This window comes from Oryctolagus cuniculus, chromosome 10 (assembly GCF_964237555.1).
Source record: "Oryctolagus cuniculus chromosome 10, mOryCun1.1, whole genome shotgun sequence".
NCBI lineage: Eukaryota > Metazoa > Chordata > Mammalia > Lagomorpha > Leporidae > Oryctolagus > Oryctolagus cuniculus.
The window spans coordinates 65,938,304-65,954,598 of record NC_091441.1 but is presented as its reverse complement, the minus strand read 5'-3'; the positions used below and the strand labels follow the sequence as shown (position 1 = coordinate 65,954,598).

Sequence of the window (16,295 nt, the reverse complement as noted above, 5' to 3'; positions counted from 1 at the left end):
ACTTGGTCCATCTTTTGCTGCCTTCCCCAGGCCATTAGCAGAGAACTGGATCAGAAGTGGAGCAGCCAGGACTTGAACTGGAGCCCTCATGGGATGCATCACAGGTGGCGGCTTTACCAGCTGCACCACAACACTGGCCACCAGGAAGTTTTCAATAAAGCCTCCTGGAGCAGGCTCGGGGCACTTCAAGAAGGAGTTTTCCAGACTTAAATCAGCAGGGAGGTTTCTGTGGACTTTACAAAGCCCACTGGACACACGCTCCCCTGTGGGTATAGCTCACAGCTACGACTGGCAAGGAGGGGCCTGCCAGAGAATGATCCACGCATGCACGCACGCACGCAGTACTGTCTGGCCTTTCGGCTGTTCATCACCAAAATTGCCATATGTATGGAATGCACAAATAACAAAGCAAGACTTCTGCAGCGGTCTTCACGTTAAGACATTTCAAAGAGGGTGTGAGAGTGGACTACAGCGGCAGGACCGAGAGGAGTGCATTTCAAATGTCATCTATCATTCCATCAAGCTACGTACCTTTGAAGATTCCCCTTGTGGTTGTCTTCTTCCTAGAAAGAAGAAAGAACGTGGTGAGTTGCTTCATTTTGGTGGCCTGGGAGCCGGGACTGGGCTTCAGTGCTTTCTCTCTGCCTGCTCGCCTAGGAAAACACCACTGAAAAACGTAGGCGGAGGCCAGGTGTGGGTCAGGAGTGCTGCTGCCCCGAAGGCCTTTGAAGTTCCAGAATCAAAGCAGGATCCACGGCCTCACGAGGGAGGGGGCTGCGCTTCTGCAGTCAGGCAGGCGCCCACGGCACTGGCTCTGGACCTGGGCAGGGAGGGAGGCCTCGCCGGCGACAGGGATTTCAAAGCCGGCTTTTGTGATGACCTGAGCAAGTCTGAGTAGGAGAGTGAGTGAGTGTGGGGATGTGCAGGGCAGGGGGTGGGGGAGGTGACAGAAGACAGGCAGGTTAGGACACTGGAGTCCCTTGGTGCAAGTCTCACTTTAGATGTTAGTGAGGGGGCCGGCGCTGTGGCTAGTTCGAGTCCTGGCTGCTCCTCTTCCAATCCAGCTCTCTGCTAATGTGCCTAGGAAAGCTGTGGAGGATGTTCCAAGTGCTTGGACCCCTGCACCCACGTGGGAGACCTGGAAGAAGCTTCTGGTTCCTGGCTTCAGATCGGCCCAGCTCTGGCCAATATGGCCAATTAGAGAGTAAACCAGGGGAGGGAAGACCTTTATGTCTGTCTCTCCCTCTGTCTGTCTGTTAACAAATAAATAAATAAAATCTCTCAAATAAATAAATAAAATTTAGGGGCCGGAGCTGTGGCACAGTAGGTTAACGCCCTGGCCTTATATGGGCACCGATTTGAAGCCCGGCTGCTCCTCTTCCAATCCAGCTCTCTGCTATGGCCTGGAAAAGCAGAAGATGGCCCAAGGCCTTGGGCCCCTGCACCCATGGGAGACCTGGAAGAAGCTCCTGGCTCCTGGCTTCAGATTGGTGTAGCTCTGAAATTGTGGCCATTTGGGGAGTGACCATCAGATGGAAGGCCTCTCTCTCTCTCTCTCTCTCTCTCTGCCTTTCCTCTCCCTGTGTAACTCTTTCACATAAATAAATAAATCTTTAAAAAACAAAATCTTAAACAAATGCATTTTTAAAAGATTTATTTATTTATTTGAAAGGCAGAGTTACAGAGAGGCAGTGGCAGAGAGAGAGAAAGAGAGATCTTCCACCCCCTGGTTCACTCCCCAGATGGCCACAACGGCCGGAGCTGCACCAATCCAAAGACAGGAGCCAGGAGCCAGGAGCTCATATGGGATGCTGGCACTGCAAGCGGCAGTGCCACAGCGCTGGCCCCATAAGTAAATCTTAAAAAAAAAAAAGTTTGGGGCCGCCGCCATGGTGCACTTAATCCTCCGCCTGTGGTGCCAGCATCCCATATATGGGCACTGGTTCTAGTCCTGTCTGCTCTTCTTCCAATCCAGCTCTCTGCTGTGGCCTGAGAAAGCGGTAAAAGATGGTCCAAGTACTTGGGCCCTTCCACCTGCATGGGAGACCAGGAAGAGGCACCTGGCTCCTGGCTTCGGATCGTTGTAGCTCCGGTTGTTGCAGCCATTTGGGGAGTGGTCCAACGGAAGGAAGACCTTTCTCTCTGTCTCCCTCTCACTGTCTGTAACTCTACCTCTCAAATAAATAAATAAAATCTTAAAAAAAAAAAAAAAAAGTGTGAGCTCCTCCTCAGGCCGGGGGCCCTTGCTTGGTTCTAAACACTTCCACCTGGGAATCAGAGGTGAAGAAGCAGGGACTCCCCCATAGGAAGACGCGTGGCTGCGGCAAGATGTGCCCCTTGAGCAGCCTCCTGGGGCTGTCACGGCTTGGCAGGTGGCACCTTCGACAGTGATGGAAGTCCATTCCTTGGAGAGCGCACAGCCAGGGCGCTTCCCCTGGTGAGCACATTCCTCCCTCATCTCTGCCTTGCAGGTAAGTGTGGATTCCCAGCCGCCAGGGAGCTGGAACTCGCACGAGGTCTCCTGAGCCGGTCCCTGTGTGCTCCCTCATGGGCCACCCCCAGATCACAGGAGACAGGCAGTGATGTCGCACCAACCTGATGCGATTGCTGCTGCGGGGCGCTTGGCCTTGCTGGCCTGCGGTGGCCGTGCGGGCTGAGTGTGCCTTAATCTGAAAGTCTGAAGTCTGACACGCTTCCAAATCTGAGCGGTCTCTGGGCACCCACAAGACACCAGGAGTGCAAAGTTCCACACCGTGAAATTTTGTTTCATGCACAAAATTATTAAAGACATTGGATGAGGTTATCTTCAGATGTATTTGAAACACACGTACATTTCCTGTTTAGGCTTGGGCCCTATCCTCAAGATATCTCCTTGTATATATGCAGCTTTTCCAAAATTACAACCACCTGAAATCCGACACACTTCCGGTAGCAAGCATTTGAGTATGGGATATTTGATCTGTATGACTGTCCCATATTTCAACAATACTATTTCAAGTTAAAACCAGACATTCTGGAGACCAAATGACAGGTCCAGCAAACTGTGAAATTGGTTCACAGGCAGTGAATGATTCTAGAATCAATTTTTAAAGCAAATGGCTGAACGAGGAAATGCAACACACGCTGGGCCATATTCAACATCAGCACAGAGCTTAACCCACCCATTTGGTGGTGTGATTTATGTAAGGTTTCCAAGTGCCAGGTTGTTTTTTTTTCCTTTGCCCAGAATACGATATGTATAATATATCATTGTTTAGTGATATTTGCTACTTCCAAAAGCTAGCAAATTTAAGAGAGATTTTTTGCAGTTATTAGTTTGCCACAACCAGAAGATTTTACTATGTTTTCCAAAAACACGTTGCAAACAGATACTTCCCAGAACAATTTAGGTCCCATTCTGCATGCTGTTGGACGTGGGTGTGCTCGACACCTTCTGTGACACAGCACCCAAGGCCAGGGTTTCAGAACCCAGAACAAAGCGGCAAAGTTAAAGGGACCGCGGGGCTGGCTAGGAGGGTAGGGTCAGGGCCACCACACCACCCCCTCAGCCACGTGAAGAGGTCACTTGTACTCAGTTCACCGTTGCCACACGCAAAAGCCACGGGCACCTGCCAGCTCTGACAGACGCCAGGGACGCCCACCGCCAGCCAGCCCCTCATCCTGTCCCACAGGCTGACCTCGGGGCCGCAGTTCCTGAAGTCTCTCTCAGGCCTGTGGGGTAGAGGCTCCTCCGGCTCGTCGTCCAGGGACAGCGCATCCAAGTAGAGGTTCTCGCTGGCCGAGCACCTGTCCGACTCCTTCAGCTTGGACAGCGGCCGGTCTTCGAATGGGAGGGAGTCGGTGTCTGCGCAAGGCCACATGGCCACGGGCCGGGGCAGGCGCAGGCCTCCCTGGTGGGGAGAGGGGCGCGCGCTGCCTTCCTTTTGATCGCAGAGGAAGCTCCCACCTCGCCGGGGACTGCTCTCTTTCTGCAACTTGAGAATTTAAAAACAAAGAGAATTGGCCTTGCTTTTTTTTTTTTTTTTTTTTTTTTTGACAAGCAGAGTGGACAGTGAGAGAGAGAGACACAGTGAGAGAGAGAGACAGAGAGAAAGGTCTTCCTTTTGCCGTTGGTTCACCCTCCAATGGCCACTGCGGCCGGCGCACCGCACTGATCCGATGGCAGGAACCAGGTGCTTCTCCTGGTCTCCCATGGGGTGCAGGGCCCAAGCACTTAGGCCATCCTCCACTGCACTCCCGGGCCATGGCAGAGAGCTGGCCTGGAAGAGGGGCAACCGGGACAGAATCCGGCGCCCCGACCAGGACTAGAACCCGGTGTGCCGGTGCCGCAAGGCGGAAGATTAGCCTAGTGAGCCGTGGCGCCGGCTAGCCTTGCTTTTCTGTTTGATGCAAATATGCTATTGTAGACAACTGAGCACTGGGCGCACAGGAAATCAGACTTTTCAAAAACAATTAATACAGTTAAACAACGTGTTTACATCTGTCTTTTAGAGTTACCGTCAGACCTCTAGACACGCTTGACAGAATACCATCAGTAATCGCAAACTGCCGAGGGAGAAACTGATTTTCCTAACCAGCCTAAAATCATTGGGAACACTTTGTTATGAATGAGGATATTTCCGAAAGTTTGTGGAAATGAAAAAAGAAATGAAAACATAAAGTTTATTTGGGAGCAGGCATTGAGCCTAGCATCTAAGGTACTGCGCTCCACGCTGGATACCTGGGTTCAGTTCCCGGCTCTGGCTCCTGACTCCAGCTTCCTGCCAACTCAGACCCTGGGAGGCAGTGGTGGTGGCTGCAGGAGTCGGGTCTCTCTGGGAGACCTGGATTGTGTTGCTGGTTCCTGGCTCCAGGCCTGGCCCCACCTCGTCCGTTGTGGGTATTTGGGGAATGAGCCAATGGATGGGTACTCTCATCTCTCTCTTAAATACATAATATGTTTTTAAAAAGATAAGTTTATTTTGGTGCAAAAAGATTTTGAAATACATGCTGTTTCTAGAAAATACATATTATAGGGAAAAAAAGAAAATGTATATTATGAGAAAATGATGCATGGTTTTCAAAAATGTTTCATACCAATATAAATTTATCTTTTAACTCCATTTCTCGCAAACTTTTTGAATTTCTCTTGTTCAATCTCATAGAGCATAGTGAGCTCTATCATTTTGTGTTAAAAACAATGTATCCTTTGCTTGAGAGGATTCCAATGTAGCTAGGAAGGTAAGGAAAGATGTGGTATGACCCAGGGAAGAAAACTCACCTACTTCCTGTGCACACTAATTTTTTTTTCTTTTTTTTGCTTGACTGGTAAACTCAAGAAACAGTACTGGAAGCACAGGATCCCTTGAGCCACTGATCTATGCCCTTACTGGCTGGCTGACAGGGACAGGTTCTCAGCTCAGTTTCCTCATCTGTAAAATGGGCATATGCACCTGAGCCAGCAGGCTCAAGCCACCCATTCTGCACACAAATACCCCTCTGCCTCCTGGCATTAGGAGTAGACCTGGTAGAGGCCATTCAGGAAATGAGACTGCAGAATCCCGGGGAACTGCCAAGACAGGCAGGCAGAGGGCTTCTCCTGCATTCCCCCCACACTGCCCCACTGCCTCCTGGTCCACACGTGTACACAAAGCACACCTGCGACCGGCAGTTACTGCCCGCCGTGAATCTTTAGCGGGCTCTTTGCTGGATAACGAGCTCAGAAAGGCTCCTGGATTCGCTGCTCTGTGAAGGAGGACAAGATCTAAAGGAAGGGAGGCACCCTGAGGTTTGACCTCAGAGCGGTGGCCAGATTAAGATTTTCAGGCGCTGAGATGGTGCCAGGACATCCTAAGGCTCCTGAACGCAGATCAGTGGAATTTCTAAGAAAGCGTCTTTGGGCCCAGTCTGCACCTTCAACCACAGCTGGATGTGAGTCTGGCCAGCACAGTGTCAGGAACAAAGTGTGAGGGGCACTGGGCGACAAAAGGACTTTCATTCATCTGAGTCACTTCTGAGGCGGGGGAGCAAAGTTTCAGAGTGTTATCTTTATTTCTGGGGGCAAAGGGGAGGTTCAAGCAACCAGATCTCCAACATAGGGGGGCTTGGGGCAAGTTCACAGTCCAATCAGGGAACAAGCAAATCACTCCAGGCAACAGCAACACACTTCTTCGCAGTTCTCTTCAAGACGCTAACTGCTTTCTTTCAAAAAAGAAAAAAGGAAAGCTTTTGATTACGTTCCTCCAATGCATGTCAGCACCACTCAGCTCCAACACATGATGGTCTCCAAGCTATTGTGGGCCTGGAATTAAGACGCAAGCATCACACTTGAAGCTGGAAATGTACGCCGAGCGTGTGAGTGAAGAGGGGAAAGAATGACTAAGGAGGAGAGCTGTGAACACGCGTGTCCTAACTCAGTAAAGTGGGATTCCAAAAATAGACCCAGGCAGCCAGGAGCAACTTGCACCAAAGCCGCCGGTGTTAGCTTTCCCAAAAATGCACTTGGCATGGCTGTCGCTGGGGCTATCTGCTGCGAAGATGCCTCTGAAGTGCGGTCATGGAACGGTCCTTAGAAGGACACGGTTGCCAGCTCCTACTGTACTTGCACTGGCAGCAGAACAACTTCTCATGCAAACAGAACATTTCAGAGGTTTGCATGTCCAAGAACGCAGGGAACAATGAACTCTCAAGAGTGTCGCCTTCCCAAGCCGGCCGAAAGAAAAGGTCACTTTGTAGGCAGGTAAGAATGGCCCTAGGTGTAGGAAAGACTGCTGATGTAAGAAAATTACTGGAAAGAGGACGGAAGACAGAGGCGCTTTCCTTTTAGCTCTGTAGGTACAGCGAGGAAAAGGACGGCAGCAAGCTACGTCATCCGCATGTTAACTGGGAACTCAACCATTCTAAGGAGAAATGCGGTGTGACTCCATAAAAGTTAATTATCCCCCAATCCAACTTGGATGGAAACAAGAGACGCTGATAAGGGAGATAAAGTGTTACTTGACCTACCCATGCTCCCACAGTCATTCATCACATAAAACGCCTCGTGTGGCACAGAAATTATGTAGGAATTGAATGACACCGGACAGGCATGAAGCATGTGCTTGCAAAGTGGAAAATGGATTTAGTGTGACTTCTTTCACCATCTGTATTAGGTTCTCAGTCAAGGTTACACGGCTTACCCCCGAGTCAAATAGAGAGGATACACCGTGAAGAATGTTCAGTTACATCTCTTGGTTATCTATGGAATGCATAGGCCAAAGTTAAATGAATAAACAACCCAGTAACCAATAAACAACATCCATACACACTCATCCGCGCCAGAGTCAATTTCCTCTCCAGAATGCCTGTCACTGCTTGACCTCATTTTTAGGATTGGGCGCCAAAATGTTAAAAGTTTTCTTTAAAATGCTGAGTGTTTTTTGGGAAAAGGCCAGCTTTATTTTTGAAAGCCACTGTTGCATGTCTGAAGCATGAGTTCACCGTTAACCACTCCTCTTCTAAAGACAGTGGGGAAATCATGGTGCAGAAACTGTGGGGTCCGCCACCCCGGCAGGAACAGGTAGACGCCCGGAATGCTCAATGATGACAACCTCGAGGCCTGAAGCTCTGAAGCTGATGGTCTTGTAGACCTGCTGGGATCCCCACAAGCTGGACAGGGAGTTCAGTTCCCCACCACTCCTACCTTTGCAAAACACGGTCTCAAAAGGGGGCGACAGGTCATCCCTAGGTCACTGACTTCAAACTCTATCATGGACTACGTCTTACTAACTTTTCCTTTACTACAAATTCCTCATTCCCAGCAGTAAAATGGAAACCTAAAAGCCTTGATTCACTTATATCCAAGGTGTGCCCTGCAGAACAAATGAAGCTCGTGTCGAGGTCAACAAGCCACCACGGCTCACAGGCTAAGGGACCCTAAAAGGGCACAGCAGGGGTCGCAGAGGAGGGACAGACAAAACACGTGACCCTGGAGAGAAGGCAGGAAGGAAGGCCCCTGCTAACGAGTGTCCAGGAGTCACTGTGATACTGGCCAACTGAAGTCAGGTACGATCAATGGGTGACCACTTCTATAAGAACACACGCTACTTTTACTCCTAAAATTTCCACCAAACAAATGACCCAGTTAATAGAGCACACACACATACACACACACACGATTAAAAATGAGAGACTAATTTACAAGGGCTGTGCTTCCAAGTCAAACAGGAAATGGCCGACTTTCCTCTTGATAGGATTTGGGGAATTCTGAAATGCAGCCACATCAAATACTGCCAGGGTGACTCACTGTGCCAGTGCCCCAGCCCAGGAGGAACTCCGGCTCCTTTCTATCTGCAGCGTATTTTCTTTGTCTCAGTGGCTTCTGACCCAAAGGCTCCTGGTCACTGTCATCACTTCACTCTTCCCCCCTTTCTGCCTACCCAACACTCTACCTGCCATCACTTGCAACAACTGGCACCAAATATCAGAACACCGGTCCGAGTCCCGGCTGCTCCACTTCTGATCCAGCTTCTTCCTGCTAATGTGCCTAAGAGAGCAGCAGAGGATAGCCCAAGCGATTGGGCCCCTGTCACCGATGTAGGAGAGCTGAATGGAGTTCCCGGCTCTTGGCTTTGGACAGGCCCAGACCTAGCTGTTGTGACCACTTAGGAAGTGAACCGGCAAATGGAAGATCTCTCTCTCTCTCTTCCTCCCTCCCTCTCTTTTGGGTTGATCTGCCTTTCAAATAAATTAATCTTTAAAAAAATTCTGAAATCCATGCACACAAGTCTGTCTGCAAAATGTGCACAGATTTCAAAAAACTTTTGTACCAAAACAAACTGATCTTTTAATTTCATTTCTCCATGGATTTTTGAAGTCCCCTCATATTTGCAGATAATGAAGCACATTTTTCCATGAGGCTCCCACATAAATGCGGGCAGTCTGGGCATCGGCAATAGAGTAATATGGTTAGATGTCCTGACCGCAGCTTCTTATTGACTAACACATTTCCTGGAGGCCTCGTGAATTTCTAAGTGTGCAGGCTGTAATAAACAAAATGTATGCTACGTAAAAATCCAGCTAGGGAGGAACTCCAAAACCTTATCAATTTAATGTGCAATTTTCATCCGTGTATCACCCAGGAACCTCTGCACCTGTGCAAACTGTTCTAAGTCTGGTGCAATGCAGAGAATGAGCCTCCGGGAAGTAGACAAACAGCTCCCCCTCCTCCCTCACATTCTTCTGAGTTTCTGAATCATTTGTTTAGCTGAAGATGATGAGCTACCAGCTACCTCCCTTGACCGTAGTCCTAGCTAATCATGGCACCGCAATAGCCACAGCAGGTGCAATCATCAGTGAGCAGCCTGACTTCCAACTTAATTCAGCCATTTATTTACTAATGAGAACAATTCCATTCAAACAGGAGCAGTCACTGTGACTGCATCTTTATTGGTAAACTTAAAAGTTAGTTTGTGTTTTGGCAGAGATCATTGAATAAGACCTGAAATAACCTCCTTTTTCAAGTTTAGTCTTTGAAGTACTTTAAAAAGTTACCTGTGGCCAGCGCTGCGGCTCACTAGGCTAATCCTCTGCCTTGCGGTGCCGGCACACCAGGTTCTAGTCCCGGTCGGGGCGCCGGATTCTGTCCCAGTTGCCCCTCTTACAGGCCAGCTCTCTGCTGTGGCCCAGGAGTGCAGTGGAGGATGGCCCAAGTGCTTGGGCCCTGCACCCCATGGGAGACCAGGAGAAGCACCCGGCTCCTGCCATTGGATCAGCACAGTGTGCCGGCCGCCACGTGCCGACCGCGGCGGCCATTGGAGGGTGAACCAACGGCAAAAGGAAGACTTTTCTCTCTCTCTCTCTCTCTCTCACTGTCCACTCTGCCTGTCAAAAAAAAAAAAAAAAGTTACCTGTTCCCCTGACCCTCAACACACACACACACACACACAGTTCCTTATAAACCCTGCAATGAAAAGATCAGTGTAATGGGAGGCCACGAGCCCAGGTCTCCGATACTAGAAAGTCCGTATCTCTCCTTAGCCCTCTGGAGCTGGGAGGCTGTGGCAACAAGAACCAGGAGGCAGTCTGGCGTTTCTTCCGATGGCCGGATGGCGCAGTAGTCCGCACTGCGCGCCAGGGCCTGGGGTCCCCCGGGCTGGCGCGCCCCTCACCTGCTCTATTCTCCACAAGAGCTCCCTCTTCTGCTGCTCCCACTCTCGCCGGTCTCGGTCCAGGCGCTCGAGGAGCTCCACCTTCTCTCGGTTCCAGTTCTTCTCGCTGTGCTGGATCTGCCAGCGCAGGTCCATGACCAGGCCGTGGCTGTCAGCCAGCAGCTTCTGGTGCACCTCTCTCTCCTTCTTCAAGGCCCCTTTGCTCTCCGAGGAGGAGCCTAGTTCTCCCAAGTTTTTTTCCGTCTTCTCTTCCAGCTGTCAGAGAGAAACAATTCAGAAACCCCCTCCAAATTCACTCCATCCATTAGAGGATGAAGACAACCTCAGCACCTTTATACGTGGTCCCTGTAAACGTGCTTAAAACAAGGCTGGGCAGTGGCGGAAACAAATTTCATTTTTAAAGTAAGAATAAAGACCATTTGACTCACAGAGAGTCCCACAGAAGGTTAAGCTGCAAATCCACTTAGCCCTCCACAGTCAACTTCTCAGCTCCAACCTCCTGGTCAGCACCAGGTCTGGTCTGCACTCTCCACACCTTCCTGAAGCAGGCACACTGTCTACCCTACATCCTTAGCCTCGACACGGAATCTAGCAATGGAACCTAGTAGTTTAAACATTTGTCAAATGCCCAGGAGGTCATATACCAAAACCCAACAGAACCTCACATCCTGTATATTCAAACTGATAAAAAACCAAAGAGAAGCCCTTGAAGGCAGACAGAGGGTCATTTGCCTCCAAGGAAGGGGAGAAGCTGCTGGCAGGGACTCCAGGGAGAGGAGGACCTGGATTTCTGGAAGGCGTCTGCAGGGGGCGGATCCACCTGCTGCAGGCTCAGCGCTGTGGCTCCTGCGTGAGTTCTGTGGGTCGCCAGGTCTTAGGATGGAATTCCGGGTACTTTGTGCTTCCCAGCCATCTCCTGGCTGTGCTCACTGGCCCTCCCCTGTTTTGTTTCTGCATCATCTCCCCACTTGGAAATAGTGTTTTATTTCCCCTGCATACAGATTTCATAACGGACCGACTGGAAAAGCATTACATGGGTTCTGCTCCTCACTCCTGTCTGCCAGCGTCATCTCCTTCCCCGAGTGTGCACCTGCCCCACCCAGCCCTGGGCCCAGCCCTCTCCTCTGCTTCCTGTCCCAGAAGCCCCACCTTCTACTCAGGCTCTCTGGGCTTTTCTCACTTAGTGGAGGATTTGCCCTCACTCTGGAGGAGAGGCTCAGTATTGGTTCTGTCCCCATGGGTCCCCATCCGATACATACAGATGGGCTTTCTAAATAATACTGGCTGCTTTTTAGTCTTTGTGCAAATGGTTTAAAATATAGTTAAAAGCATCTGCTTACATGTGGATAATCAACTGTGAAGGATTTTAGTGGGTCTTTGAATAACTCAAAGAAAATTAACTGAACTCTAGATAGAAATAATGAAGTTAGTGCATTTTGCAGGGTCCTTTCTGGTGACATTAATTCATAGTTAATGGTAGTTAAAAGAAAACCTATTTGGCTTCTAGCCCCAGTTCTGTTGTTAACTGATCATGTACTTAGGTAAAGCCCTAAAGCACTTGGAGCTGCCATTTCTTTATCAATGAATTCAGAATAAGAAAGTCTGTCCTTAAAACACGGTTTAGAAAAGAAATGAAGTAATTCATATGGGAGACCTTTCTTTGGTAAAAGCAAACATTATTAAACTATTGCACTTAACAATACAAGAGGTTGTTCATTAATCAGGATAGAAACAAGGCACAGAATAGTGAGCTATTTTTGTAATTTTAGTGGTTGTTATAGGGTTCACAAACTATATATATTTAATTATTCAGCGTCTACATTGAAATTATATTAAGCTACTACACATGCTGTATGGGAGTCTTGTGACAAAACAAACCCAATTCCCACTTCGCATACTGAGCTGTTGCTCATCCTTTATGTCTGCATAGTCTATGAACACACACTACACTGCAACTATTTTTCAACAGCCATTGGTATTTAAAAAGAGTCAAACATAGAAAAAAGTGAGTTTTATATTTGTATCTATTCAGTTTCCATTGTTCATTTTTTTGCTGTGGATTGAAGAATCTGTTATTATCCTGTTTCTTCTGCCTGAAGGACTACCTTTGCCATTCTTGAAATGTAGGTCCTCTGGCAATGATTTTTTTCTTCTAGCTTTGCTTGTTGAAAGTGTTTCTCTTTGACTTTTGAAAGCAACCATTGCTGGGTATAGAATTCTATGTGGCTCGGTACCTTTCTTCAGCACTCCATCGTCTTTTGACTGCATACTTTCCGGTAAGAAATTCTCTGTAATCCCCATATTTGTGCCACTCTATCTAATGTGTCTTTTTTTTTTTTTTTCCTCCTCTGTCTGCCTTTAAGATTTTCTCTTTGATTTTTATCAGTTTGAATATAGTAAGATTTTGTTGCCTGGGCACATACTGGGTTCCTCTAAAACAAAGAGGAAACATTTAGAAACTGGCTCAGGTCACCTAAGTTCTTCCCAGGATTTTGGAAAATCCAATGGTTGGCCTGTGTTCACCACCCTTTTTGGGGAGCCTAAGCCACAGTCTGCTCTCGCGTGCGGCTGTCTGGGACAGGGTCGGCTCAGCCCACTGACAGCGGCACGGAGGCTGTCCCGGGATGGGCTCAGGACCATGCGCCTCTATGCAGAATGGCTGCTGGGTGGGGGCCACATTTCCCACATTGGAAAGGGGACAGGAGGGAACTCAGGGGCCTGGGAAGCCCAGACACCTTCAGGAGCTACACGAGCAGCCACTCCTCTCCTTTCTCCCGCACAAGGAGCTGAATCCAACGGCATCCTTTCCCCACCCACCCTGGACAGTGGAAGCCCCAGGTAAGGGGCCCCGGGCCCGCCACGCAGGTACCTGCTCCAGGCGGCACTTGAGCCCGGCCCACTCCACGTCCCAGGCAGCCTTGTCGCTGGCGTGCTGCTGCTGCAGGCGCCGTCGCGCCCTCGCCTCCTCCCGCAGCTCCTCCCGCAGGTCTTCCAGAAGCACCTTGAGAGCACCGAACAGCTGCTGGTTTTCCACCACCTGTGGGGACACCAAGCCTAGCTCTGCCACCTCATCCGGGCAGGAAGAGGAGAGGCTCTGGCAATGAAGGCAGTGCTGGGGCTGTCTCGCAGGTGCCGTGGGCTGAGGGTGCAGGGGTCTGCAGCAGAGGAGAGGGAGCAGGGCCCCGAGGCTGGCAGTCAGGCTGCTGGGGCCGAGATGGGACCTGCAGGATGGGGAGGAAGGTGAGGGGCACTGTCTCCTGGCCACCAGGTGGTGCCTTCAGGCCTGGACCTCGGGCTCGGGGCACCTGCAGGTAATGTTCTGGACCTCGGGGCTGTGGCAGGCCATAGGGAGCCCCCAGAGGCTGCTGGGACACCCCGCCTGACTTCAGATGGCCACAGCTGTGAGCTGGGCCGGTGGACTGTGCAGCTCCAGCTATACCCACTAGCATCCACACCGACACGCCAGAGAGGGGAATGAGGGCCTGGGGACTCTCACAGACACAGGGTGCTCAAGCAAGGCCATTAGGGGTGGGGACTTCCAGTGCTGCAAGGCCAAGGTGAAAGGCTTGGGCTGTTCCTGAAGGCTGTGGCGTGGCCCCGAGACGGTGCCAGCACTGGCTCACTTACCTTGTGCTGCCCATCCCCACCGTAGGTGTCAGCGGGCAAGACAACCCTCCCCCACCCCCACACTGGCAGGGTTCAGCACAACCACTAGCTCATGTTACTTAAGCAAGCAAACACGTCTCCCCAATGAAAAGTGGGTTTCCTTAGTAATCTGCTCATACAGATGTAACTTAACAATCTCTGCGTTTTCTAAAACCTGCCCAGCCCTCTTGGGGCAATGTTCAAACCACGGTTTCTGCCTGAGTCCATTCCTGCAAGGGCAGTGCTTCAGAAACCTGCGTGCGGACGGATGGGGCACAGTGAACGGATTCGGGAACTGGGGCTAACAGCAGCCACGTGAGCCCTCTCTTCCAATCACACGGTGCACCACAGGCTCTGGGGGCATTTGCAGGGCATGCATACGAAGCAGCGGAGTAAGGGCTAAGTCTTGCTGGATATAGATAAAATTCTGCACAAAACAGGAAGCACCCCCTACTTTTGGACATGGTCCCTGTCCTTGGTAAACCTCTCCTGTCTGATGCAGCAAGGGCACTGGGGCTCGTGCAGAAGTCCTGCACACACAATCATGCTTCTAGAATCATCTAGCTAACCCATTGGACACACACACATACATACACAAAAATAAATGGCTAAGCATATACAAAAAGAATTTTAGATGCTGTGAATATATGTTCAAGTTGAATTAGAAAAGAGAAATTCTTTAATATGAGCAGATAACTGAAAATACAACAGCTGTCTCCATAATTTGAGATTGTTAGACATGGTAGACTTTTTAAAAAGTGTATACTTTGGGGGCCGGTGCCATGGTGCAGTAGGTTAATCCTGCGCCTGTGGTGCTGGCATCCCATACGGGCGCCAGTTCTAGTCCCGGTTGCTCCTCATCCAATCCAGCTCTCTGCTATGGCCTGGGAAAGCAGTAGAAGATGGTCCAAGTGCTTGGGCCCTTGCACCCATCATGGGAGACCGGGAGGAAGCACCTGGCTCCTGGCTTCGGATCGGTGCAGCTCTGGCTGTTGCAGCCATTTGGGGAGTGAACCAACGGAAGGAAGACCTTTCTCTCTCTCTCTGCCTTTCCTCTCTCTGTGTAACTCTGACCTTCAAATAAATAAATAAAATCTTAAAAAAAAGTGTCTACTTTTTAAAACTTACTTGACAGAGAAAGAGAGAGAGAGAGAGAGAGAGACAACTCCTAACCACTGGTTCACTCAAATGCCTACAACAGCTGGGGCCAGGCCCAGTTAAAGCCACGAGCCTGGAACTCCATTCCATATGGATAGCAGTGATCCAAGTACTTCAGCCATCACCTGCCACCCCCCAGCGTGTGCAATGACAAGTAGCTGGAACTGGGAATGGAACAGAGCAGGGCTTAGAACCCAGGCAGTCTGATATGAAATGCAGGTGTCCTAAGCAGCATCTTCACCGTGGAGCCAAACACTCACTCCATAGACAGAACAGACTTCTGATGGAGCAGAAAGACCCATAAGTTAGCATTTATTGCACTTCGCTTTTTCTTACCTTGAACACCAACTTTTACGTTACTAAGTTCAGGACAAAAGGCATTAAGAGTAAAAGTCAATTAAAATTGGAAAATTCAGCAGAGAGAAAAACCTTTGAAAAATCCTACATGTTTTCCACACATCCGAATTTAAGTAAGTTAAATTTAAGTAGTTGAACTACACTCAGAGAGATGCTTATGAAATGTATGAAGGTGTAACAAATGTGGAACGGTTTCTTAAAACCCTACGCCAATAGAATCTAAAAATTCATGAGTGCAGTTGAGAAAGGCGTGTTACACCTGCGATGCCAACATCCCATGCTAATGCTGGTTCAAGTCCCAGCTGCTCTGCTTCCAATCCAGCTCCTTGCTAATGTGCCTGGGGAAGTAGCAGAAGATGGTCTAAGTGCTAGGGCCCCTGCACCCATATGGGAGACCTGGATAAAGTCCAAGCTCCTGGCTTCAGCCTGGCTCAGCCCTGGCTGTTGTAGCCATTTGGGGAGAGAATCAGTAGATGGAAGATTCTCTCTCTCTGACACTCTGCCTTTCAAATAAACAAAAAGAAATCTTAAAAAAATATGTCTTGGCATTGGGTTTATTTGCTGAAAAATTATGTATGTTGTTTAGTATTTAGTTTAGCAATGTTATTTCATATTTTCATCTCTGGATTTCACATAAATCGCTACTTTTTGAGTCAAAAGAATTTCAAGCTTAAAGTGACAGCAGGGCTTTTTTTGGTTCAATCTTTAGAGCAGTCCTCTAATTCTCGACAAAGAGAGAGCAGAGAACCATGTAATACCTTCGTAGGCATAATGGATAGCTTTCTGTGACCCCAAGGCACACATGACATTGGCCTGTGCTGCCCTTAGCCTGTGCACCACAGGAATGTTAGTAAGACCAGAATCAGAACGTCACAGTCCTCTTAGAGATGAGAAATTTGGTCTCTCTGGAAGCAAAGCACGTACTTAGGGGCACTGGCAGATATTAGATTCACTAAAATTAAGCCTTAATGTTTTCATGCACATTTGGGTCAGAGCAATCAATGTAAT

At 49.3% G+C, this 16,295-nt stretch overlaps 1 protein-coding gene across 9 annotated transcripts in view; it reads right to left on the bottom strand.

Moving 5' to 3' along the window:
• MTCL1 (microtubule crosslinking factor 1) overlaps positions 1-16,295 on the bottom strand; it is a 134,586-nt gene that overhangs the window by 11,123 nt on the left and 107,168 nt on the right. For all 9 annotated transcript variants that reach the window (XM_070050458.1, XM_051852138.2, XM_070050453.1 and 6 more), the window contains 4 exons: positions 12,997-13,164; positions 10,128-10,382; positions 3,678-3,974; positions 532-563 (listed from right to left, as the gene is read on the bottom strand). In XM_070050458.1, coding sequence (XP_069906559.1) covers positions 532-563; positions 3,678-3,974; positions 10,128-10,382; positions 12,997-13,164 — 752 coding nt within the window. The remainder of the gene's footprint in view (positions 1-531; positions 564-3,677; positions 3,975-10,127; positions 10,383-12,996; positions 13,165-16,295) is intronic.